Raw genomic sequence first — 26,569 nt, 5'->3', positions numbered from 1 at the left:
ATAAGCACTTCCAATTTACTACCCATCTTGAGGGAGTACCCCAATGGCTCAATGCTCAATGCTCAGGCTCAGTGGGGTGGTACTTGCCCGCAACCTCGGAGGTTGGGTATTCGATTCCGTGAAAATTTGCACGCTGCAGCAGAGGCATTGGTGAAAGTGTATACGGATGATTTAGAGCCTAGTCTTGGTAATGAGTTGGTTCAATTTGTGTCTTTGATTGATTCATACAAAAAGGACTATGGATAAGATCAATCGCCGGAACTATTTTACTACAAAATTCTCGAAGATCGAAAGGAGAATGCCGAAACTGGGCCTACCTGTTACAGAAATCATAATATATTTAAAATTCATTATGTTAATTTTAATAATTATGTATTTGTAAAATACTGACTTCTGATTCTATGGGAAAACAAATCTTTGAAAAAAAAAATAATTCGTCTTATCAAGCAGAGATGTCAGTGTTGTCAGAAGTAAAATAGTCAAATATAATATAGATTAATACCACATACGAATGAATTTTTATTAATTTTCATTTTTAGTTTTATTAAATTCAAATGCTATAAAAATCAGAAACAAAACTTAACTTTTTTTTAACACACATCTTAATTTATTTAGGTCATTCTATAAAATAAAAAATGTATGCGTGTACTAGAGTACACACGTAAGAAGTGAAATTTCTTTATGACCTTAAAAATGTCACGAGTATGGCGTAACGCAAAAATGTCACGCATACGGCGTAACGCAAAAATGTCACGCGTACGGCGTAACGCAAAAATGTTACAATAAATTTTTGTCCAACCCCGATAAAGAAGTTTCACTTCATAAAAAATGTATGCGTGTACTAGGGTACACACGTAAGAAGTGAAACTTCTTTATGACCTTAAAAATGTCACGAGTATGGCGTAACGCAAAAATGTCACGCGTACGGCGTAACGTAAAAATGTTACACTAATTTTTGTCCAACCCCGATAAAGAAGTTTCACTTCAAAAACATATTTTACTTAATCAATTATAAGTATAACCTTTTTAAAGTGAAACTTTTATTACATCGTCTCAAACTTTTTGGTCTGTGTAGCGCATGTCGCGTGACGGTCGAACCGTACGATAATTATCGTACAAATACGATAATTTTGTGCCTAAGTTTCACTTTTACCGTGGTTTCATATATATAGGTAGCTGGCCATTAATAAATGTCAAATTATTAATCATAATTGTGTCAGTGATGAGTGATTTGTTATGTTTGTTGTTTGACTTTTGAGTGAAGTTTTTGTAACGTTATGTTTAAAATTGCATACATCGTCTATTTTTACTCTAAAGATATTATTTGAATTGATTAGTCTTATTATGAAAGCGAATCCTGATTCATCCATTTATAAAGATACTAGCTTTTCACCCGCAGCTTCGCCCGCGCAGTCAAAGAAAAACCCGCATAGTTCCCGTTCCCGTGGGATTTCTGGGATAAAACCTTTCCTATTTCCCGGGATAAAAAGTAGCCTATGTCCTTTCTCGGGTATCAAGATATCTCTATACCAAATTTCATGCAAATTGGTTGAGTAGTTAAGGCGTGATTGAGTAATAGACAGACAGACAGAGTTACTTTCGCATTTATAATATTAAGTATGGATAAGAAATGTACCTACCTAGTGATTGTTGAATGTTGATGTTTTGGTAAGTTAAAATGAGTGTTGAATATTATGTGTTGGATCCAATATTTGTATTACCTGACTGTTCTACTGTTACACTATTATTAACTAAACAATGTAGATAGAAAATAAACTTACCTGGACCTAGAAAAAGGCAATGCAATTCATTTAATTCAAGCAAACTAACTTTTATTTTTGTTACTTTACACCCCAATATCTCTGCTATCCCATAGAACAGATCTATAATTATTATATTCGTAGAATCTAAATATTTTTATCTATTTAATCCCCTATAAATCATCAGTGTAACGATCAGGCCCAGAGTCCTATGGGAGTTTGCCATTCTCCTTTCAGAGCTACATTCCCAAACCTCGAAATTGCATTGAGAATGTATTTGGTCTTGATAAATAAATAAATAAATAAATATTATAAGTAGGACATTATTACACAAATCGACCTAGTCCCACAGTAAGCTCAATTAAGGCTTGTGTTGTGGGTACTAGGCGACGATAAATATAATATTTAATAAATACATGTATAGATAATAACACCCAGACCCAAGAACATAATAATTATAATTGAGTTCATCTCACAAATATTTGCCCTGACCGGGGATCGAATCCGGGACCGTCGGCTCAGTTGGCAATTACTTTACCACTGCGCCAACCGCGTCGTCTTTGATGGTATCAAATTGCACTGGAGAGCGCTCATTTTCAAAAATGAAAATTATAAAAAATAGTCTTCGAACCACGATGGGACAAAACCGTCTATCAAAGCTTTCTCTCCTGAGCATTGAAAGCGATTTACTCCGAGAACTGGATTTCAGCGAAATCATCAACGATGTTTCGGCAAAAAAAGCTCGTAAGGTTCCGTTCGTTATCAATAAGATTTAGTTCAGATAATTCATGTTTCCGATTATATTTATATGCGTTTGTTAAATACTAAGAGAATCTACTTGGTTTCACAATAAATTATTTATTGAAAAACTCGGCTGAGAAAAATTGTTCATTTTATTTGGAAAATAATTTGGGGCGAGGGGGCCTCCACTCCTTTGTTGCCCGAGGCCTCTGGACCTCTAAATCCGGCCCTGGCGATAATAAAAGCAAATTCCCAATTATTGCGTACCGAATTATGATCAAAAACATTACAAATCACAAATCTCTTATCACATATCTCGAATAGTCATAATTCAATGAAAAACGTTCACAATACCCCGTACACCGGTACATTTTTTGCAGCTTGCACATTAGCACCCCATCGACGTCATTCGTTCGTTCCCATTCACCAAGTCGTTCCCGCTTCACTCGCACATCAGCCGGTCAGTGAGACGGTAGGCTGTTGCGTGATAAAAGTTCAAACTTAGTTACAAATTTAAATAAAGAAATATGAGGGAAATAGTGCACCTGCAAGCCGGACAGTGCGGAAACCAGATTGGCGCCAAAGTAAGTGACAGTTATTTTTTTAAATTGTTAGTTGACAGTTTCTTCTAAATTAAAAAAAAAATAATCTGAAATTGATAGTAACTACATGAAGTATTGTGTTGCATATTACAATAAAAAGTCAGAAGGCGGTTAATGACTTATCCATACCATAGCTTTGTTCTCGTATTTCAAATAAAAAAATATGACTTCCGCCACGTTTCTAGTTTATGCACGAGTGATGAAATATGATTATTTTTGTTCTCTATAAAATGATGACAGTACGAATTACAATAAATGTATTATGTGACAATTGAATAGTGTGTTGTGTTGTAGCTTTAGGCATATAATAGGTATACCTATTACATTATTAATATTCGCTATGAAAACAAATTTGCTACGAAATGAAGCGTAGACTTTCGTCTTTCTGTGAAAGATGAATAAAGATCTATTAAAAACTTGTAAAAATAAGAATTACAGCTTTAGAAGTAAGTATTTATTGTTACTACTGGTTACTACTGAAATCTGTAAAAACTAAAAATGTGTCATATAATATATTTTCAAGAATAAACTTGAAACTTTTGTTGTACTATGAGGTTTAAAAAATACGATTTGATTGTACATGTATCTATTTATCACCATTACTGCAGGTGAACAATTTAAAAAATCTCTATCTTAATATTAAAAGTTGTTTATGGTCCATAATGGTTATGTTATGACCCCTTGTGAAGGACCTATTTTGACTTTGATTGATGGCAAGGGAACTTACTAGGGCACTTACAGTCTATAAAATATTTTTTGGCTACAAAATAATAAGTTTAATTTTACTCAAACATAGTTATAAGAGTCTCCATGACTTTCCTTAGCATTCATTTTCTTCTTCTTTTTGTAGATTTTTCAACATTTTTGACCACAGATAATTCTAATTTGAATTCCAATATTGTCTATCACTTTTGATGTTAAAATATTTTTTTTTCTAAGTAATAGAAAAAATTTCTGTCCTAACCCTGATTCCCGATTCCATTAAGAGCGAGGCCACATTAGTACGTTGCGTTGCGGTGCGTCGCGTCATCGCAACGGATCAACGCATTGTATGCCACACCAGAGTTGCGTCGACGCATGTCGTCGCAACGCAGAAGGGCGACGAAGCGTCTCAGTTCAGCCCTCGCAATGGATCGATACAAACGTGTTCTTTTGTTGCTTTTATTACGCCACCGCCGAAACAAACGTAGAAACCAAAAAAGATTCTGGATATCTCCCGTGATTGCATTAAGAAATAGTGATGGTCAGTTTTTTATGCAGGAATATAGAGAGTTGTTGTTAGATGAAGATAAATTTTTCGCATTTTTTAGAATGAGTGTGGCCAGCTTTAATTATTTGGTGATAACCTTAGAACCACATTTAAAGAAGCAGTATACCAATTTCAGGAATCCAATAGAACCAATTGAAATGATTGGTATCACATTGAGGTAAGTAAAAGAAACAACATAATAATCAGTTATTCATTTATTGTGTTTTAATACAGTTTTATTTAAGGATCAGTATTAGAGATTACAGCAAAGTTATATTCTTCTTCTTGACTATCATCAGTAAAGTTACTAACTGAAGTGTTTGATAAATAAGTAGTTTCGAATTCAGCCGTTTGATACCCCGATGGCGATGGGGACTGGGTCTGTAGTCCTGTCTGATACTCCGATGGCGATGGTGACTGGGCCTGTAGTCCAGTTTGATATCCACGTGACTGCATTGTTGTCGATTGATATTGTTGTCCCGTATGATATCCGCGTAGCTGCCATGTTGTTGATTGAGTCTGTTCCCCGAACCGCATTTCGGTAATGATATTTATAACTTTGCTTTGAAATGTCAACGTTTGTAATTCCGTAAAGTCGTTTAAAGAAGGCAGAATACCTTTAAAAAATGATAGATGGCGATTTTCTTTTTCCTGCAACGCCTCTAACATTTGCGCCTCGACATCATCTATTGCTTGGTTTGATCTCTTGCGATTAGCAGGTACGTAGCGAGAAGGACCTGGAGGTAACGATGACATTTGTTTTGTCGCACGTGGAGATGATGTTGTGTTTTCGTTTCGTTCCACTCCTTTATCAAGGCTACTGTCAGTTTTATTTTGAGCAACTTTCAGCAAAAACAGCAATTGATTGTAATAATGATATTTTTTCATTTGTTTTGCCTCTGATCCTGATGAACTGTTATCCTTTATTTTTTTTACGTATCGTAAAAAGTTGTCCTTCACGCTTCTCCATTTTTTTACAACTTCGTTACCTGCAAAGAGAGAAAAAAATATGTAGGTAGGTAATAATACCCTTTGTTTGTATTGCAGGTATTTGGGCAGTGGAAATTCGATGAGGGACTTGCATTTCAAATTTAAACGTGGAAGGTCAACAATTTCTATTATTATTTCGTCCGTTTGTCAAGCTATCTGGAAATATCTTCGACCACAGTACATAGAAGAAATCACAGAAGAAAAACTAAAAAATATTGCATTAGATTTTGATCGCAAAGCTAACTTTCCCCATTGCTTCGGGGCAATTGATGGGAAACATATACGTTTAACAAAACCAGCGAATAGCGGCTCTCTGTTTTATAATTATAAACATTATTTTTCAATTGTTTTGCTGGCGGTTGTAGATTCCAATTATAAGTTTGTTTTTGTCGACATGGGCGCATATGGAAAAGAAAGTGATTCTACCATTTTTAGAAATTCGAAACTGTACGAAGTTTTAATGAGAAATGAACTACCATTGCCCGATGCTCAACCACTCGTAAATGATCATGGTAATGAGCCGCCAATCCCATATGTACTCGTCGGTGATGAAGCTTTTAGTTTAAGTAAGCATGTTATGCGTCCATATGGCGGCCAAAATCTCAATGTGAAACAAAGAATTTATAATTATCGCCTTAGCAGAGCCCGTAGATACGTGGAATGTGCATTTGGGATCATGGCAAATAAATGGCGTATTTTACACAGGCCAATCGATACAGCATATGATTTAACTATTGATATTGTGAAAGCTTGTTGTGTTTTACACAATTTTGTCACAGAACACGATGGTTTACGGCAACAAGACAAGATAACAATAAGTAAGTTCCCACAATTGCGACCCCACATCATCGGAGAATCATTAGCTCAAAATTTTATCAGAGACCAATTTGCTAATTACTTTATGAGTCCCGCAGGCGCTTTACCATGGCAGTTGAAGAAGATTTAAATTAACATAAGTACCAAATTATATAACTAAGTAATTATGACATATGATAACTTACCAATTTTGTTCTTTTTAGCATCCTCAAATTCGTCGTAATTTTCAAATAAATTTTTACAAACAGCTGCCCATTCGTTTGCTTTCCGGAATTTATCACTGAAATGTTCATGTCCTTTATCCCATATGATCGGTCTTTCTTGCACCAGGGATATGAGAAAATCTATATCGATATCGTTCACACTCATGATAAAGATAAAAAATATCGTTGCGCACGTCTAGCTTGCTCCTCTAGCAGCGAAACACTATCCGTTATTACACCGGAGCTCCGACAGCGCAGCGCATCACTCTCCCCCCGCTTCGTCGCTTGTCCGTCGATCCGTTGAAACGTCGCATGCGACGACGCAACGCATATGTGGCATATCATAAAAAATATATGAAAAATGACGCAGCGTCAACGCTGCGACGTCGCAGCGCAACGCAACGTACTAATGTGGCCTCGCTCTAACATTTCATGTCGTGACGGGAATTGGAATTTATAACAAAATTCGTCTTGTCGGGACATTCTAGTACAGAGAGAATATTAAATGGCGTTGGGTCGGCAGATGTAAACTAGGTGCCTATCTTACAAATTTATTTTTCCCTTATTGGAACCGCAAGTTCATCGACTTCATTTCTAGTTTGTTTATTTTCATATTCCTTGTAAAGGGCTTAATTTATTTACATTACCTTTACTAGATAGTGCAGCAGAGGAAACGAAAGCAGACGGCGAACTAAGTTTTTCTTAAAATCATCATTGCAACGTCAAAAAATATGAAAAAGGATGACTTGCAACGCTAAAAAATATTAGAATGTCTTTCTATGTAAATTATGACAAAAACTAGCGCATTTTCACAAAAATGAAATGAAAGTTAGATATTTTTTTCCTTACTTTTTATTAATCTAAGTGTTACAGGCGTGATTGTACGCTTTTTAGTTTTTATCAGAGCACAGAGGCACGGCATACTTTCTCGTTGCACGGTTACAATTTTTCGGTTCAATCTAACATCTGATAATTATTGGACAGTTAGTCTAGCGAAAGTTGATGAGCTGTTATTATATCGCCATTTATAGGGTTTCGTATTTAAATTGGAAGGGTAAAGAATCCGTAGCAATTGGGGACCGTATGGCTTGTTTTACGTATTATTTCACATTTACAGAGCCTGTGGTATATGATAGTTTTAGGCAATCATATCAACCAGGCGAAGTGACCAGTTCTCCAAACTGAAAAAATAAAAAAAAAATATTTTCCTGAATTTGTTGATTTAAAGAAAAATGAGACATAGCCAACAGGAACTATAATGAGCATTTCATTAAAATGCGAAATACTTAATTAAAATTATACTTATTTATTGTACACTTTTCATTGTACCTATCTATTTTGATCGTAAACTGAAACTGAACGACAAAATCAACTTGCTTGTTTTAGTTCTAACTTCTGATCCAAATTTTTCCAGCAAAGGCATCCTTATTCCTTATTGATCTAAATTGTTAATAATATTATCCTCATTTCTGAACACATAGTAATAAGCTTCCTCTTTATTTTATCATTCGCATTATGTACTTTTTTATTTGCTACCTGACATAATAATATTGAATTTCTAGACAATATCACTTTTTGACATCTGTCACAAACAGGTGTACGAAGAAATAACAAATAATCAATGTATTTTTATACTGTAGCTATTTATAACATAGGCTGCGTCTTGCATTTATCTGATATTTATTTTTTGGTCAATAGCACCTTTTTGCGTAAAACACTTCTTTATTTACTTTCTTTTCGTTGAATTTCATAAAATAGGTAGTTTAAGTAAAATACGATTGCTATTCCATGGATAATCTTCCCACTATCTAATCGGTCATTCTTAACCAGGTGAATTAATTCTTTCTCACACGTAATGAGAGAAACCGCTACTTACCCGTAATTGCCCCACGGTTCAACTGTTAACTGTCAAGCTATTATTATAGGAGTGACCGTTAACGGCCGCCGATTCAAATTTCAGAATTCGAATTTCGAATGTCACAATGGAATACTTTTTTATCGTTAGCGATAGTGGTTCTATTTTTAAACTGTTGAATGAGCCATAGATTGCAAAAAATGCAGTATCCTAACAGGTAGGTAAGTGTTTATGTTGCTTGATTCACCTAAAAGAGCAAAAGGATTATTAAAAAATATGTTAGTAATAACAAAGTAAAACAAATTCAAACAACAACTAAATCAATAAGTACTTAAAGTACCTAGTTAGAATAAATGTATTTTCTTTCTTTCTTTCTTTCTTAGTTAAAAACATAAAATGTGTTAATAGTTTTTCACTTCTGCAACCCAGAACAGGGTTAGAAAGTTTGTTACAGTAACATAACATGAAACGTGCAGAAAACTTTTGAACAAACTGCTCTTTGTAAATTTGATAAAAGTATCGCTGTTCCCTTATCATAAACATAAACAAAGTTTATGAGTTATCGTCTTTCGACGTAATTAAATATGTTTTAATACTATGACTAACAAAATATTATGTGTAATTGTTAACATCATATTTTGCGCAAAAAAACCATTACTAGACATTTTTGACTATGGTCAAATCTCTATATTATATGTATCTGTATCTATGGATAAGATAAGACCATCATAAATCAGTTTTTAAAGATACACAAAATCGAATCTTTCAAAAAATATTTATATGTACTAGGTACTTATATTTATTTACTTATATTTTCTCTTTTGCTTTTTCAGCCACCCGCGTTCCATTAATTATATGTATTATATATCTATCCTCTACCTTAGGTGGCCTGGAAGAAATCGCTTTTAAGCGATAAGGTCACCTTTTGTACTTCGCATCCAAACAGATATATATTATACTGTACATTGTAATATTAAATGGTGTGGTACAATAAATGATTAAATAAATAAATAAATAAATACTTACGTTTACTTAAATAGTACCAAATACTATAATCAAAAGTAATATTATATCAGTAAAGACGTTGATAAAACTAAAATTAAAACAAAAATATTGGATATCAATACATCTATTTACCATATAAATGTCTTTATTTCACACAAACCAAGCGAAGCGTGCACAAAAAGTGTTCCCGTCTCGATTGCTAACTGCGACCTTCACGACAGATGTTTTGTTCAGATTCTTGCAAAAAACATCAAAGATACTAACATTATTGACTGGTATCTGTTACTTGTTGCAACTAGGATATCTGGTTTGTGTTAGCTATTTGATTGTTAATAAAAAATATATTTTAGTGAATTTTTTGGTAATTTTTCAGAAAGGATTATTCATAGATAAAGAGATAGATTTTATTCGGAAATTCACACATTTTATTTGAAATAACAGTTGTTTACAGTCGTACGACAGTCGATAATGCATGCGGGTAATGTATGACATTTTATCAATATTAAAAAATAAATCATTAGTCTAATTTTCCGTCCTACAATGTAATTTCTCGTATATAATTTTCACTACCAATTAAATAAAAATTGACGCGATGCATTGTCAAAACGAATTAAGTCAGCCATTGTCTTTGATAATCAAAAATTAAAAAAGTAACGTTCGAACAATAGTTTATGATTCACGCGTGGAAGTGGGCATGCGTGCGTCGAATACGTCATTACGGGCCCAATGGCGTCTGGCCAGCCATATTTGATTGTCTGTGACAAATATCCGGCCTTGGAATTATACCGCCAAATCGGGATGACAGCTTATTATGGAATTTTAACGTTTTAATTTGCGCCCAATTAGGATATCTAGATTACCCTCGTGTTAGCGCTTATATGGATGGAGTGTAGAGCATTGTGTGCACCCTTTTTGCGATGCGATTTAAGATGAGAACAATGAGGTTGGAAGTTTGGAACCCTCTCCCTAATTTTTAATTGTTCGTGAACAGCATTTAAGTTCTTTTCAGGCTAGATATTAGGTAATTGTCAAGTGGTGTACGTACACGCAGCTAGGTATAATACATAAAAGCAAATCCATTGTTGTAGAACAATTAATAAATTCTAATTTCATCACCTAGTTTTATTTTTGATGTCAATCAAGGGGTGGGTGGGTGACTACACAATGCACGTATACATTTTTTTATTACTTATGTCTTGTGAGGCGATGTCAAAGATTTTATTTCTATAAGAAACATTAGTCTGCATCTCGGTGGTGATAAACAAAAATAAATTGTGAAAGGATACAATATTTTATGTATACTTCGAGCGGTTTATTTATGGATTACGGACAGGGGCGCTTATTCAAAAGTGATGGTTGACACTTGACACTTTGGAATGTAAATATTTTCTTATAATAATTGTACGACGTACTTGTAACACTAATGTGTTTACATTGTTTAAAGATGTACCTACGCGTATTTCTCTTGTACATATTTGCAATTAGTACATTTAGGCATTTTATTAAAGGTTAATAGGGATTCACTTTAGTTACACTGCAACTTTGTAATTACTAATTACGTACTTAGCGTACATACTATTTAATTCAATATTTTCCCTAATATTTTGAATTCTTATTTCAAATGAAATCATAGACAAGCTGTCAATTACACTATCCAGTGTCTAGACAAAGAAAGGTTTTGTATTAGTCAAACCTTCTTGGAAATCTATTTATCCACGATAGCGGACTTGAATCACGACGAAACAAACATTAGTCATATCACGATTGTTCCCGGGAAATTTTATTAGTTAGCCAAGTAACAGATTAGATTACATTGATTTCTAGAAATTGTTCAAGAGAAATGGGATTAGATATTACGTTTGTGTACATTTTACGAAATGAAACATACGGTCTCAATTGATGACGACGCGACACCGGGAATCATATAGCTAGTTTTGTAAATAATTATTTACAGGTTTTTATATTTTAAAGGTGCCGATGATTTGTTTTATACGGAAGGAAAATAACAACAATATGTTCGACTAATGCTTAATACAAATTAATAAACAAATAAATCCAAAAATAATTTTTCCTCCGTTTGAATATATTAGCTAGATAATTATTATTTTTGATTTTCCTTTCCCGTCTCTTATATCCTCTTTTCGTGTCCAATAAAACAACAATTTTATCTAATTGAACATTCTATTTTTCCTCATCGTTTCTAACTTCTATTTCAGTAAAATAAACAAATAACCGAACAGTTAAATCTCATTTAAAATCCATCTCTAAATCTAGATGTTCTCGTTTAAATGTTTAATTAAAAGCCAACTACGATAGTAAACCTATTTGGTTGTAATAAATCTGGCCGTTAATAAAAAGCCGCGTCCAGACCGGGTGAGCGCGGCTCGCGAGCCGCGCTCAGACTTCCTGCTCGCGAGCCGTGGCACCAGAGCTATTTGTGAAAAGTACCGAGCCGCGCTCGCGAGCCAAGGTGAGCCGGTTTGAGCATTCAGTTTATCTCCGTATAACGATGGAAAACCACGTTTTATTAGCTGCTGCGGCGTTTGTGTTGTCTGATATATCATAAAAAAAAGAAAAAGGAAACAAAAAATCTGGATTAAAAAATTGTACCAAAACCGAAACCAATACGGTAACAGTTTGTTAAAGGAACAGGCACTCGCTTGTTTTTATTTAAATGATCTGGATCTTTCGAATCCCATAACATTTTGAAGCTTCCGTAAAGTTGTATTAAGCGAATACTGTCTTCTTTATCCATTTTTGATTCTGGCTCGCGAGCGTCGTTATGTCCGTCCACACCGGGCGAGCAGCTCAGACTGAGCCGCCTTTGAGCATCGCCAAAAACCGACAACGCATGGCTCGGGGCTGAGCGGCGCTCGGCCGAGCCAACGTGCGCCCGAGGAAGCCCGAGCGCCGTCCACACCGGCCGAACTATTGGCTCGCGAGCGGGACTCGCGAGCCGCGCTCGGTCGGTCTGGACGCGGCTATTCATCTATACTCTGTAGTCTATGCTGCAGGTCGATGACCGAAAGCACGATAATGGCGCTGGCTAATCTGTCTGCGATTTTGTTTTTTTTTTCGTTACCTGAATGTCGATTGCATTTTTCCGGTTGCGGTTTTATATAAAACTATGTAAATGCAATTCTAGGACTGAAATTTGAAAATGTGGTTTTATATCTCGTACTAACACTTTTTTAATAATAGGAAAAATAGACGAGCAGCATTTTTTATTATTTTATGCACACCTGAAGATAAGCCTGAAGAGTAAAAACTTCTCCAAGAATTTTAATGTAACTCTGAATTTACCCTTACCTCAGTCCTAAATGATAATATGTACATCAATGTATTACCTACATATTTTTCGAACTTTTTAGGACGTAATATAATAATTAATAATAGTAGGTATAGAAATTTCTCACCTATCACGAACGAGATAGGGATTTGGAAATTAACTTCACATTTTATCGATGTTATTACAACTCGCATAATTGTTTTATAAATATTTCTGATTCTCACTGTTTTAATTGAGTCATTTCTTGTTATTATATTGTTTTATAACATTTATTTTACAATATCTTAATAAGGATATTATGTTTCACAGAATTAATATCAATATTAATTTTGTATATTTATGACGATGGAAAACGAATTTTAAGTATGTATTTTAATTTTTATTATATTATCAACCAATTGAGATTAATGTTTTCCTTCCGCAAGCGATTTACCTATAAAAGAAAACCTTTTAGAAAATTGGTTGATAAAAGCTTTCTTTTCAGAATTTAGGATGTAACGTTTTTTAATTGAACATCAATTCTTCAAAGAATACATATACTTCGATTAGAAATATATTTTGAATAAGTGTGAGTTCAAAAAATAACAATTACACCATACATTTCGCTTGTTTGTTATTTTCATATTTATGAACGGATTTACATCTCATAAAACATAGACAATGTATATTTTTGACAAACGCACGCTTAGACATGTCTATAGGTAGTTCCTTGGGTAGTGCACGTCCGAAAAAAGCGGGAAAATAAACAACCACAGAGTAAATAGATTCGCAAGTAAACAAAATAGGTTATCGCTCCCCATAAACACATTTAACTATCGAAAATTAATCTGAAACATGTGGGTGAAGCACCTTCAGGAAGTGCTTGTACCATAAACAACAGATGGTGATTGGTGATGACGTATAGAGCACAGAGTGACTATTTTTAATTACCATAGACAATGTTTATTTTATGTACATATAAAAACTTCGTGTAACAATAATATTATTTAAACGTGTTATTAGAAATAGGATGACTTATTAGTAGATACCTTAGTGACTTTTTCAAGGTGTTTGATTCATTATTTTTTATCCCTGGAAATAGGTGCCGCTTTCAATTTAGGTACAGTGCGACACAAAAGAGATGAAAATAAATGAGGGCGCCACCGTCGCTCATATAGCAACACTGATACTGCGACGCAAGCGATCTTGATACTATAGAATAAAAATCTAAAAATCTATATAATATTATCTAAAATAAATACCGCGATTTAAACCGTTATAATTGTTTCATTGTAGCAATAGTATAAATTTAAGACAAAAATACATTAGTATTTTAATTGACCTACCTAGGTCAAATTTTACTTAAATGTATTTGGAATTAGTTATTTTATAAAAATCGGTCAAGTGTTTAGACTGCAGAGGCACACATAGAATCAAACATACAAACAAACAAGCATACATGCAGCTCAAACACATTACCCTCTTTCTGTGTCCGTCGCGTCGGGTAGAAAAAAAACAAGGCGATTTGAAAACTACATATTTTTATTTTTTTTTGTAGATAAATTTTGTACATTAATATAATTCATCAAAATCTAAATATTCTACTCCTTCAAAGGACTGATCATCACTCTGTTTCGAAGTACTGGCAAGAGGGTACGGGGCATCTTCAGTATCATCATTTGGTTCTTCAGCACTATAACAGCTATCTGAGTCATCTTCACTGCTCTCATCACCAACGTGAATAATAAATTTCTCTAGGGTAACGGCACCAGTGGTCAGCCTCATAACAGCTTTTTGAAGTTTTGACAATTGCCATTTCTACAACAATCGTCGAATAAAAAAACGTACAACATGTATGGATTTATTGTTTATTGTAGTTTCGAATCAGCGTTTATCAAAAACAATAATTCTCTTAGTAAAATATATAATTAATTTTAAACAAAAAATGGCCCAGTGTCCCAGTGAACAGCCTCTAAAAACCAATAAACAGCCTTGTTGAACCCAGTGTTCAGCCTTTAGTAAGTATAACTAATTATGAGATCAAAATAAACAATGTTATATCAAAATCAACTATATTAATCACATTTTTATAGCAACGATTCACTTAGCACAAAAAAATGTATATCGCACATAATACAAATATTATTTTAAACATACTATTACAATCTCTTTGTGTCTTCTTATTTTCTAGGAACTTCTTATTATTTATCATAAAAACAGCAATAATTATTTTTAAAGAAATCAGCGAGATTAGTTCATAGTATTATTGATGTATCTATAATCCACAATATATATAATTATAATCAACCACAGGAGGATCTCTTTCGGAGGATTTCTCTGGAGGATACTGTTGTCTTGGCGGCATTTTTAGCTAGATAAAAAGGGAACAATAATAAGTTTTGGATATGAATACACATAATACCATTATTTCAGGTAAAACTTAACTAACATGATGTATTACTTATAGATTTAAACACAAACATTCGCATTTATACTTAAAATATTATTTCAATAACATCGTGGCTGAATACTGGATCATTGAGACCACAGATTGAGACCCAGTGGTCAGCCGCTTGAAAAAAATATTTTGAAATGCGGCTGACCACTGGGTTTTCTAACAATCAGGAATAATCCCAGTAATCAGCCCCAGGGGCTGTCCATTGGATCTTTCATAAAAAATCGGTATCCAATGGTCAGCCCCTCAAATTGTTAATTAAAAAAACAATATTTTTTTATCAAATTTCATAAAATTAAATGCTCTAAGTAATCTATAAAGTTATTATCTATAAAACATAATCACATTTCATACTAAAATATGTTATTTCTCACCTTTCAAAAGAGCACCACGTGAAACAAAAAATATAGCAGACATGACACTTCTGCTCTTGTCGGCGGACAGCACCTGTACGAACGTGTTTACTTCTCTCCCCTGACCCCCTGCTGCTCCTATCGCGTGATGCATGAACCAATAACGAAACAGAGCTTCTATTTAAGTGCGCGTGATTTGGTTATTTTGATTACAGCGATATTTATGGCCAATAAACAACGCAATAGGCTGATCACTGGTGCCTGGCTGACCACTGGTGCCGTTACCCTATGTCTTCGTACAGGGTTTTGATGGTCTACCTCTCCTATGTTTGGCTGGCGTTGAAAATTTGCCTTCATTTCTACTCCCTTCCTCTACTATCCTGCGTACTGTGCTTTCAGAAACCCCTATAACAAAAGAATTAAGATGAATAAAATCAAATAGTACATTTAACATATTTTCATAGTAGCTTAAAACTAAAACTTCCTTTATTTTATTATTATTTTTTTTTAATGTAAGTAGGAGGCCAGCGTCCCTGCGCTTCTCTAGTAAGTAGTTAGTAAGCTAAATCTAAAATGTGATTTTTTTTCTTATGGTTTGATTGATTAATAGATAGCTGTATGAAAACAGTTATCACTATACTATGTAGTAAAATCTAAACTAGGTACTTTATTTGAGGCTGGTTGGATTGGATATAACTTCTTGACTCAAATTGTGCTGGTCGCACTATAAAAACTAGTTTTTGTTTACATACAAATAACCTCAAATTAAATTGCGAAAACGTAATAATCGCCATACATACATACATTAAACACTCGTCACTAATGGAATATTCTATTTTACGTAGTACTGAGCAAAAATAAATGGAATCTCACCGGTATATTCTGCAGTACGTTTGTAAACGTTTTCCAAATCAGTCAATAACTTTCCAGCTTGAAATTCGGACAAACACCGAATAAAAACTTTATACACGACATCACGGACACCGCTACGTTTAACCTTTTTCATGATGTCTCCTTTTTTATTTAAATTTCTAGTTCTAAATAACAATTTTATCTCAATAATTCTCCACTTCACGAAAAAAACAACAAATTTTTATTCAACTTGACAGCTACATTGGCAATTCAGGGTTGCCATGTAATGAAAAACGAATTAGTTCCAAAATAATTAATTTCATCTCTTTTATGTCGTACTATATTGTTATTTTTAAAACTAATTCTTTAAAACATATTTGATACGATTTCTGAGAACAATTAAAATTTAAAATGTCTCAAACGAACGGGTCTACTTCTGGTATTAAACTTGTTAATTTTAATATTGTTGTATTGTATCAATGAGAACTATAATTAAAATTCCATATAATGGTTAATAACTAGTTTTTGCCAAATGTAATTAAAACCTTCTATATAGTCTATGCAGTTTTTGTTTAAGTCTATTTGACTCAGCTAACCTTGGTTGCAAAATTCTTAGGTATAGGCACAGACTAATAATAATATACTACGTATACAAGTATAGGGTAACAACCTCAAGGAAGTGATCGAAGAATACCTTATGCAATACGGCCTTGCTTCGAATATTTTAATCTATAAATCTAGAAAATGTATTGAAGAAAAGAGCTAGAATATCTCTGAAAATGTATTGAAATATAGTTCTTTTATTTATATTAAGAACTCTATCTATAGTTGATGTGAAAGATCACATCAACTCTTCAAAGAAAGAATTATTATGCAATGCAAAAACTTAAAACTACCTTATCTCATGATTAGTAGACATCATCAGTTTAAATTAAGGTTAAAATACACAGATTTTGACATATTTAAACCAAAGGATACTTCAAAGGGCAGGACAAAATAAAACAATTATTAATTTTACATGTATATTTAACTCAAAGTGGGAGATACCAAAAATAAAGTGCAACGGATGCGAGTACAGCGATGCAATAAGAAAAAGTTTCTATTTTCAATATGGCGGGCGGCGTGCTACAGAAAAGGAATGCTTTGTCTCCCGAGGTTTCACTGAAATAACTTGGATTCGTCACTGAACTAACAATTCGATGTATTTTCAATATTTAACTGGCTTAAAAGGAAGGAAGTTTTTATTGGTTGCTATTTTAGTAGCCGACTACTAGGTGACTAAGCACATTTTTTAGTAATTTTTACTTGGTAATTATTAAGATTACAGTGGAATCGATTAATCAAATGAAATAACTATTTGTTTTATTATTTTGTCATATTATGTAAACAGTCCTCATTGTTTTTAATAAATGATTATCGTTAATCACGATGTTGAATCAACATCTCATTGTATTGAAATACTTTGTCAACATTCTTCTTTAAAGTAAGTTATAAACCTTTTTATAAAAATATTCCAGAAAGATGAAAGAAAGTTAATGTAATCGAACTTCTTTCAAAATAACTTTCTCCACTCGCCAAATCTCATTCTTCCAATTTTTTGGTAGGTACATATTTCCGATGCGACTATTTTACCTTCATTAATCATATATGGGTTTTATTGTTATATCGATAAAAATTAAAATCGATAAGGACGGCTATCGATTCCATTTCCCACTAGTATTGAATTACGTGGTCCACTCCCCCTAATTACAGTTGGGCGCCATGTTGTCTGAAAACCTAGACGGGCTGACGCATGCTCAGAATATTTGATATTCACCTATTTAGCGGTGTTTTTTTATAAACAAAGAAAGAAAGCATATTTTTCAACACATACAAACACACAACACTAAACATAAAATAATACATACTGTGCGATTGCGTATTTTACTTTCATATTCATTAAACTCTTGAGTAAAAGTGTATTACCTATATCATTTTATTGATCTGACTAGCGGTCCGCCCTGGCTTCGCCCGTGGTACATATTTCGCAATAAAAGGTAGCCTATGTTCTTTCTCTAAAGATTATCTGTGCCAAATTTCATCAAAATCGGTCCAGTAGTTTATGCGTGAAAACCATACATACATACATACAAACCTTTCCTCTTTAGTATTAGTATAGATAGTAATTAGTAAAACCATAAAATACAACTACATATATCCAAGAAAGATTGATTAATTTTATTTTGTCGCAAACAGCAATCTTATAACTATTGCGGATGTAACGTTCCGGCCGCGGCAGCGTGGTGGTCTCATAGTTCTTTTTTTTTGTAAATTCAACGAAAGCATATCTCTGAAAGATTTTACAAACAATATCGAACTATTTTTAACTCTATAGTTTATGTAATATCGCCAATATCCAATCCTTTAACCTCTGTCTCTATGACTATCACCTATTCCAAAGGCCTAACCACAGCTACTTCCTAACAAAGCGGTAGTCACATTAGGCACGACTTCCTACGAAGTAACAAGATCCTTCCTCTAAAACCGGTAATACGTCCGTAAAACAACACTTTAAGGTATGAAGTGATATTTGCCTTCCTGTATCGTTTGCGAAAGCATTTTAAAATAATTTGAAAATCCAAAAGTGCACGCCTCATAATTTTTTTTAATAAGTATTTATTAATTATTATTTTTGTTTATTTAATAACAATTAAACCACATCGAATCAGACCCTGAAAAATGAAAGGGTTCTATTCCTGAGCATACTCAAGCGTAAGAGAAAAAAAAAGACTCGATTAGTAAAGTATTTCGGTCGCTATCGTGTTAACAAGAAAAAGGATCCGCACATACAGACACACGGACGTCCAAGACAGAACTTTTTTAAACTGTTTTTTAACTAGTTTAAATAACAAAAATGACATCAAAAATATCATGAACGTTAAAAATAGTGTTTTTTCTTAATATGTGTGTGTATGTATTATCTTACAAGTGCAATGTATGATACATAAAGACATTTTAAGTTTGAAAAATCAGATGTTTTGCGCGAAGTGACAGTAGTACCCACCTCAACGCTTCGCTTATGAGGCGTGCAATTAGGTTAGATAGTAAGTTTGAGTTATAAGATAATCTATGGTCGATATAAGTATAACCATAGATTATTGAGGAATTTAGGTTCGGCGCTGGTACTTTACTGTGTTTTATATACCTACGCAATGTAAAATTTACATTAAAAATAAACATTATTGTAATGTAAAGTGTTAAGTATCTACCCACATTAAAATAATTATCAAAACAGCTGAATAAATTATTATTAAATATACCAAGGTAAAGATTTGCTATAATATAGATTTTGCATAAATAAGAACTTTTTATCCAGTAAACGTGAAATCCGCGGGCCAAAGCTAGTACATACCTATATTAGTAATCTAAAGCACAATGAATGTAAATTGAACGAGATTGAATGAACGATGACAGCTCATCTCAACTCATTCGGCTAATTTCTTAATCTTATCAATTGCGATTAAAGTTCAACTACCCCAAGACTTGCTTACTTTTGGACGAAAAAAAAAGTTGATTTATATTATATGTACCTAATATTATTATTATCCTTACTAATATTATAAATGCGAAAGTAACTCTGTCTGTCTGTCTGTTCACGCCTAAACTACTGAACCAATTTGCATGAAATTTGGTATGGAGATATTTTGATACCCGAGAAAGGACATAGGCTACCTTTTATTGCGAAATATGTACCACGGGCGAAGCCGGGGCGGACCACTAGTATGAAATATCACAACGTTATCGACTTACATTTACATACACATTTACTATGAAAATGAAACCACAGATTAAAAACTTTACCTACATGTTATTCCAGACCAGACAATTTTTTTGCCAAGTCAGTTCATTATGGCCACAATAAATTACTGCAACGATAAATAAACTAACAAAACACAAATGAAATAAGTGTCCATTTTTTGTGTTTCCATAAAACACTTCATTTTACTAGAAACGAATACAAAAATTCAATACAGTTATTAAATAACTGGGACAGGAAGGCCAAAACGGGCTATCGGTGGCATCTATTTGTTCTGTATGTAATTACTGTCATTATGGGTGAATGACGAATGTACACTCACTTGTGGCCTGTGGGACAATCGATTGCTTTTATATTAAACTAGCTGAAACACGAAACTTCGTCTGCTCTAAACAAGGGACATTTTACAACATATTTTCGTTGCTGTTCATAGGAAAATCAATAGTGATTACCTGGCCTAGTAGTTAGTAGCATACATTTATTTTTTCAAACTGAATCTTTTTTTCTATTTCACGTTCAATCAAATTAAAAAAATAGAGTCATAATTTTACAAGAATAAATTAAAATCATCAGGAAAAAGTTAGGTTGCACACAACAAAATGATGGGATTTTCTATCGATTGTAATTCATCAGAAATAGGTTTATATTGACGAATTAGCAGTCATACATGAATATAAATACATATATAACCAAAACATGTTATATGACCTTAGATCATTAAGTAATGATCTAAATATAAGACATACCTATCTCACAGCAGCTAATATTAATATTTGCACACCCAGCGATGGGTAGAATGTACCTATTAGCCACATAATATTGTAATAATTAAAACATCTCTTAGATCATTAAGTAACTATAATTTTTAACTACATTCTTTTAAATAAATATAGTTAATTTGAATTTGAATTTAATTTATAATAATTATACATAACAGAAAACCCGATCACTCATACAAACAACATTTTCCCTCCCTACCATGTTTGTTATGTTTTCCTCAACATATTATTTTGTCCGCAGTTCTGGGAGATTATTTCTGAGGAGCACGGCATCGACCCTACTGGTGTTTACAAAGGGACAAGCGACCTTCAACTAGAGAGGATTTCAGTATATTACAATGAGGCTTCTTGTGAGTAAACTTTGGTGTAATATTTCTTTATATTTATGTCTAATAAAAGGTTGATTTTTGAACGTATTTTAGCGTGCTAGTGATACAAAAACAACTGTTCTTTTTTTCATATTTAAATTTCATATTACAATGCAGATTTGTGGAATGTATTTTGTTACGATGGGAAGTCAAAAATTTTTACCATGAACAGATAATATATAATTCGGAATCAACTACATAATTTATGACTCAAGCTGAACTGAGTCATGTTCTTAGATTTGTTATTTTGTTCATGCTTCGTAACCAAATCTAGGTATAATTTACGAATGTTTTTGTTCCCATATAATTCAGTAATCGGCAATAAATAAAATACAATTCTTTTTCATCATACTATTTATTTCAAAGCATAGTCTCTGTCTTTACTGGGTCTTTCTTTGCAAGCTATAAAATCTTCATACCATAGACAACGTACTTAGTTATCTTCCAATTTGTTTATGACAAATTCTTTACTAGAATTTGTTTCTTTACTTCGTCTTGCAAGTTTTAAAATCAAACAATAGCATGCACATAGATAAACTATAAATAAAACAAAGCATATTTCATTGTCGCATTTTAATATATCGGTAGAACGGTAACGGATAACTGTACGCTCGCTGTCCATTCATGCGAATATAGACGCAAACATGCGTTTAGGTTATAATCAGTTTTGTATTGGAAAATAGTGTTGAATCTTATCAATTTGTTAGTAAAGTTATCTAGTCTTTGTCCTGTACATATACAAATACTGACTAACTTACTGACTCAAAGTGAACACCGTAATTAAGACTAAAGTATTTTTATTAATTTTATTGATGTTTCCTGCGGTTGGAAGATGCAACTGCCAGCCGCGCGCGGCCCGGCCGTCATAAAGTTAAATTATTTTATAAGTTAATTAAAAATTATAAGTTAGTGCTTAATTTCTAAAAATACCCAAGAAACCGTTATTTTATTTGCAATTCAGTAAGTGAAACTATTAATAAATAAATGTTATTTTTAGAAAAAAAATATTTATGGTTTATGTACGTTAAAATTTATCTTACAGTATTTTACCGTAGCATTATTCAGATTTCAGCGAGTATAATATTTCATAACGGTAATGAGCGTTCAGAACTTAAAGTTTCAACACAAAAACGCATTGAATTACGCATTTCCAACATCAAACTTAGACAATTTAACGTAGCAACAAAGACGAACAATAAAAAGCCCGCACCGTCTTTAATTACGATGGCGGGTTCAACGACCCTGCATCCTAACAGTACACAAGTCAACAGAAACAATTACTCTAATTTTCTGAGCTAAAATTCGGTAATTTTCTACTTCACGATATTTACCGTAGCGTGTAATGGCGTAATGTTAATTTAATTATTACATTTCATTCGTAATTAGAATCGCTTCAATTATATCAATAAATTCAACAGTTGAATCAGAAACGGGACTTCTGGAAGCTAATTATTACGTTTATAAATACCTACAGAAATAAATTCAGTAAAGAAATGCAGCAAATATTATAAATTGTTAGCCGAGTTTCATATTTCAAAGCATTAGTTTTTATTTGCTGAAATTGGATTCTTCAATGGCAGTATTTATTAGATGACGCACGTCTTACATATTTTATATACTAGATATCTAATTAATAATTATGTTCAATTAGCTAAGCTATTTAAGTGTTTCGACTGTAGAATTTGTACTTAATAGATTTGAAAATATGAATTTCACATAATATCAGCTGGATATTTTAGATTTTTAGATGATAAGTAGCACTTATTAAATCTTTAAAATTTACTTGGAAATAGAATAATTTGTTGTAAACAACGTAATTGAATTGCGCATACAAAAAACAGCTTGAAGTAATTTACAAAATCAGAATAAAACAATTGTTAGGTTATTCAGAGCTTTTATTTTTATTATCTTATTCATACATTTTTGATTTAACATCAAGGATCCTTTCTAGCAAATTTATAAAGTAAATTCTACAATATTTCGTTCGTTGCAGGTGCGACGGCCGAAAACGGCGGCAAATATGTTCCCCGCGCCATCCTCCTCGACCTGGAGCCCGGCACCATGGACGCCGTGCGCTCCGGCGCGTACGGCCAGCTCTTCCGCCCCGACAACTTCGTGTTCGGCCAGTCCGGCGCCGGCAACAACTGGGCCAAGGGCCACTACACCGAGGGCGCCGAGCTCGTGGACGCCGTGCTAGACGTCGTCCGCAAGGAGTGCGAGAACTGCGACTGCCTCCAGGGCTTCCAACTCACACACTCCCTCGGCGGTGGCACCGGCTCCGGCATGGGAACCCTCCTCATATCCAAAATCAGAGAAGAATACCCAGATAGAATCATGAACACCTACTCCGTTGTCCCCTCGCCCAAAGTATCAGACACTGTGGTGGAACCTTACAACGCGGTCCTCTCCATCCATCAGCTAGTCGAAAACACAGACGAAACTTACTGCATAGACAACGAAGCTCTCTACGATATCTGCTATAGAACCCTCAAAGTTCCCAACCCGACTTATGGAGACTTGAATCATCTTGTATCGCTCACGATGTCCGGCGTCACCACCTGCCTCAGGTTCCCCGGTCAGCTGAATGCGGATCTCCGCAAGCTGGCCGTGAACATGGTTCCGTTCCCCCGTCTCCACTTCTTCATGCCCGGCTTCGCGCCGCTCACATCTCGCGGCAGCCAGCAGTACCGCGCCCTCACCGTGCCCGAACTCACCCAGCAGATGTTCGACGCCAAGAACATGATGGCCGCGTGCGACCCGCGCCACGGCCGCTACCTCACGGTGGCCGCCATCTTCCGTGGCCGCATGTCCATGAAGGAAGTGGACGAGCAGATGCTCTCAATTCAAAACAAGAACAGCAGCTTCTTTGTTGAATGGATCCCGAACAATGTGAAGACAGCCGTGTGCGATATTCCTCCCAAGGGTCTAAAAATGTCATCCACATTCATTGGAAATACGACAGCGATCCAGGAGTTGTTCAAGAGGATATCAGAGCAATTCACGGCTATGTTCAGGCGCAAGGCTTTCTTGCATTGGTATACTGGCGAGGGTATGGACGAGATGGAGTTCAATGAAGCTGAGAGCAACGTGAACGATCTCGTGTCTGAGTACCAGCAGTACCAGGAAGCGACCGCTGAAGACGATACTGAATTCGACCAGGAAGATATGGAGGAGTTGGCGCAAGATGAACATCATGATTAAATAGAGGCTTAAAGTTCTTATAATCTCATAAAAAACGTATTTTTTCAACGAAATTAGAGGCTAAGTGCGTTTAACACCAAAGCGTCCAAATTGGACCGAAATTACTAAATATTGTACTGTGACTCGTCAATTCGCCATGTGACTTGTCCTCAAAGTGCAAAATATTTTTATATAATTGAATAGTATTATTCGAAGTCTGTTTTATATCGATAACGGAACGTACCAATCTGTGCATTTCTTAAGTTATTTTAACGTCTTGTATGCTTTTATATTATAATTTATAAATAAATGTTTTAAAATATAATTTTTTGTTTCATTTTAACAACCTTGATCGAATTGCAAATGCTTTTTTGACTGAAGTAATTAAATAAAGTAAGTAGTTATAATATGTACCTATGTAGTTAGATTGATGAGTTATGACTTTTTCTTAATAATAGATAATGGATACCTACCTACACATTAAAATAAATAGAAACCCCCTAATAAACAACAATCATTGATAATTTTAAGCTATGGTACGGTCACGAACTCACGAATACTCCGAACATAAATTGAAAAATCCTGCATTTTTAAGAAAATATTCATAAAAAATTGTACCTACTTATATTTACCAAATTACATTTTTAGTCAATTCGGAGCTTTTGTCGTAGAGAATTTTGCACGAATTTTGAGCTCTTCGTGTACAAAAGATCTTTTACCTCCCTTTGAGAGCTGTCTCAAATCTGATAGGGTCCGGGTAGAATGAACAGGATTATATTGTCGGCGCATAATATTATAACGCATTTATATTTTATATCGATTTAGGATTTAGCCTAAGTACTCACATTTAATTATTGGTAGTGGTAATTTTTAGACTTAAAATTTCAAACATATTTATGTTGAGTATAGTTGCCTAGTTAGTTATGATTGATTTTATAGTTATTGAAGTGAAACTTCTTTATCTGGGTTGGATAAAAATTTTGTGTAACATTTTTGCGTTACGCCGTACGCGTGACATTTTTGCGTTACGCCATACTCGTGACATTTTTAAGGTCATAAAGAAGTTTCACTTCTTACGTGTGTACTCTAGTACACGCATACATTTTATTAAGTGTTTAGTTATCTTGCGCGTTGAGAGTAAAATTTCAAGGTCGTGTCATAGCAATACCGTCACGTCATGGAGTAAGGAGACGATTTTGGTATCTTTAATACCGACCTTTTTGGTTTCACATCTGACACGAATTCGAACAATAAATGTGTAGCTTCTTTACCATCCACTGTATTCTGTGATTCTATCATTCCAATCGATTCGTTTCGATCGATTTCAATTTGTTCATATCAATAATTTTGGCCATCAAAGCATAATATGTTATATTATGATCTAAACTTTAGATGTGTCACAGAGTTGTTGCTTTAGATTCTAAAGCAACAACTCTGTGACACATTTAAAATCGTAAAGTTATAAAGTATGCATTAAAGAGAATAAATTTTGAGTTGCGCGATGCAAAAAGTTTATTGTGGTTTATTATTTACCTACTAGCTTCACAGCCGGCGGATTCGCTTGCTTGGTACCTAGTAATAAGAAGTTTTATACAAGCTTATTCAGACAATTATGTGCAAATTTCTATTATCCATAGACCCGGCTTACATTGACCATATTGAAATACTACTTTTATAAAGGCAATGAACAATTATAGATAAGCATTTAGAAATGAAGAAGTATTAGGCAGTGGTGTGAGATTGGTCGTTTATGACAACTTTTCTACGCATACATACTCAATAGAGACAGATAGAGTAAGCTGATAAAAGCATTTTCATAGACGAAATTAACTCTTTAACAGATAAAAAAAAAACACAAATTTTGCATACCATTTTATGGTATTTGACATTATTTGTGTCTACCCTCATTAATATACTACTAGACTACAAGCCCGCATATGAAAAAAATATGGGTCAAATGAACCACCACGGGACATATCTAGTACGAAAGAAGAGCAAAAAATAATAAGATTCATCACTATGCCGTCACTTGTAAGCTGTCCAACTGAGTGCAGATGAGAATTCAAAAGTACAGGTAGACTCGGTAAATTTTGGTCATATATTTTTGTACGGCATTCTTAACCATCGATAGATCCATTAAAAATAATAAGAAACCGCTCAGTGCCGTACAAAAATGTGGGTCCACCAAGTCGGAATTTTTATTTAATTTCCGAGAGTTACCGGGGGTAAATTTGGTCATTTGACCATGTACGGCATCTGTGTCATACGATTGCTATACTGCTTTTAATCCATTATTC

General features: G+C 34.0%; 2 protein-coding genes and 1 long non-coding RNA gene across 3 annotated transcripts; 1 reads left to right on the top strand and 2 right to left on the bottom strand.

Annotated features, from left to right (window-relative positions):
- The first annotated feature begins 2,928 nt into the window (after positions 1 to 2,928).
- On the top strand, positions 2,929 to 24,597 carry LOC149897777 (tubulin beta-1 chain-like). Its single transcript, XM_090116087.1, has 3 exons — positions 2,929 to 3,085; positions 20,966 to 21,074; positions 23,086 to 24,597. Exons 1-3 carry the CDS (start codon positions 3,029 to 3,031, stop codon positions 24,291 to 24,293), a joined length of 1,374 nt encoding a protein of 457 aa, XP_089972213.1. The 5' UTR covers positions 2,929 to 3,028; the 3' UTR covers positions 24,294 to 24,597.
- Positions 4,553 to 6,783, bottom strand: LOC149897779 (uncharacterized). The gene is made up of 2 exons (XM_090116254.1): positions 6,344 to 6,783; positions 4,553 to 5,341 (listed from the first exon to the last, which is right to left on the bottom strand). The coding sequence occupies exons 1-2, from the start codon at positions 6,525 to 6,527 to the stop codon at positions 4,593 to 4,595; spliced, it is 933 nt and encodes a 310-aa protein (XP_089972380.1). The 5' UTR covers positions 6,528 to 6,783; the 3' UTR covers positions 4,553 to 4,592.
- On the bottom strand, positions 14,344 to 15,586 carry LOC149897778 (uncharacterized). Its single transcript, XR_016458182.1, has 2 exons — positions 15,319 to 15,586; positions 14,344 to 14,860 (listed from the first exon to the last, which is right to left on the bottom strand). It is a non-coding gene; the product is annotated as an uncharacterized LOC149897778 (long non-coding RNA).
- Positions 24,598 to 26,569: the final 1,972 nt, after the last annotated feature.

The sequence above is a fragment of the Colias eurytheme genome, chromosome 25 (genome assembly GCF_061535395.1).
Source record: "Colias eurytheme isolate Ceu_HAF_F1 chromosome 25, ilColEury1 Martin Lab GWU primary, whole genome shotgun sequence".
Classification (NCBI taxonomy): Eukaryota; Metazoa; Arthropoda; class Insecta; order Lepidoptera; family Pieridae; genus Colias; species Colias eurytheme.
This window is presented reverse-complemented; position numbering and strand designations above follow the sequence as displayed.

Bases quoted from the DNA above. Each gene is read 5' to 3' on its own strand.
- LOC149897777 (XM_090116087.1), top strand. From the start codon at position 3,029: ATGAGGGAAATAGTGCACCTGCAAGCCGGACAGTGCGGAAACCAGATT. The intron at 3,086-20,965 runs GTAAGTGACAGT...TTTTGTCCGCAG, and splicing joins GAAACCAGATTGGCGCCAAA to TTCTGGGAGATTATTTCTGA. The intron at 21,075-23,085 runs GTGAGTAAACTT...CGTTCGTTGCAG, and splicing joins ATATTACAATGAGGCTTCTT to GTGCGACGGCCGAAAACGGC.
- LOC149897779 (XM_090116254.1), bottom strand. From the start codon at position 6,527: ATGAGTGTGAACGATATCGATATAGATTTTCTCATATCCCTGGTGCAA. The intron at 5,342-6,343 runs GTAAGTTATCAT...CTCTCTTTGCAG, and splicing joins TGCTAAAAAGAACAAAATTG to GTAACGAAGTTGTAAAAAAA.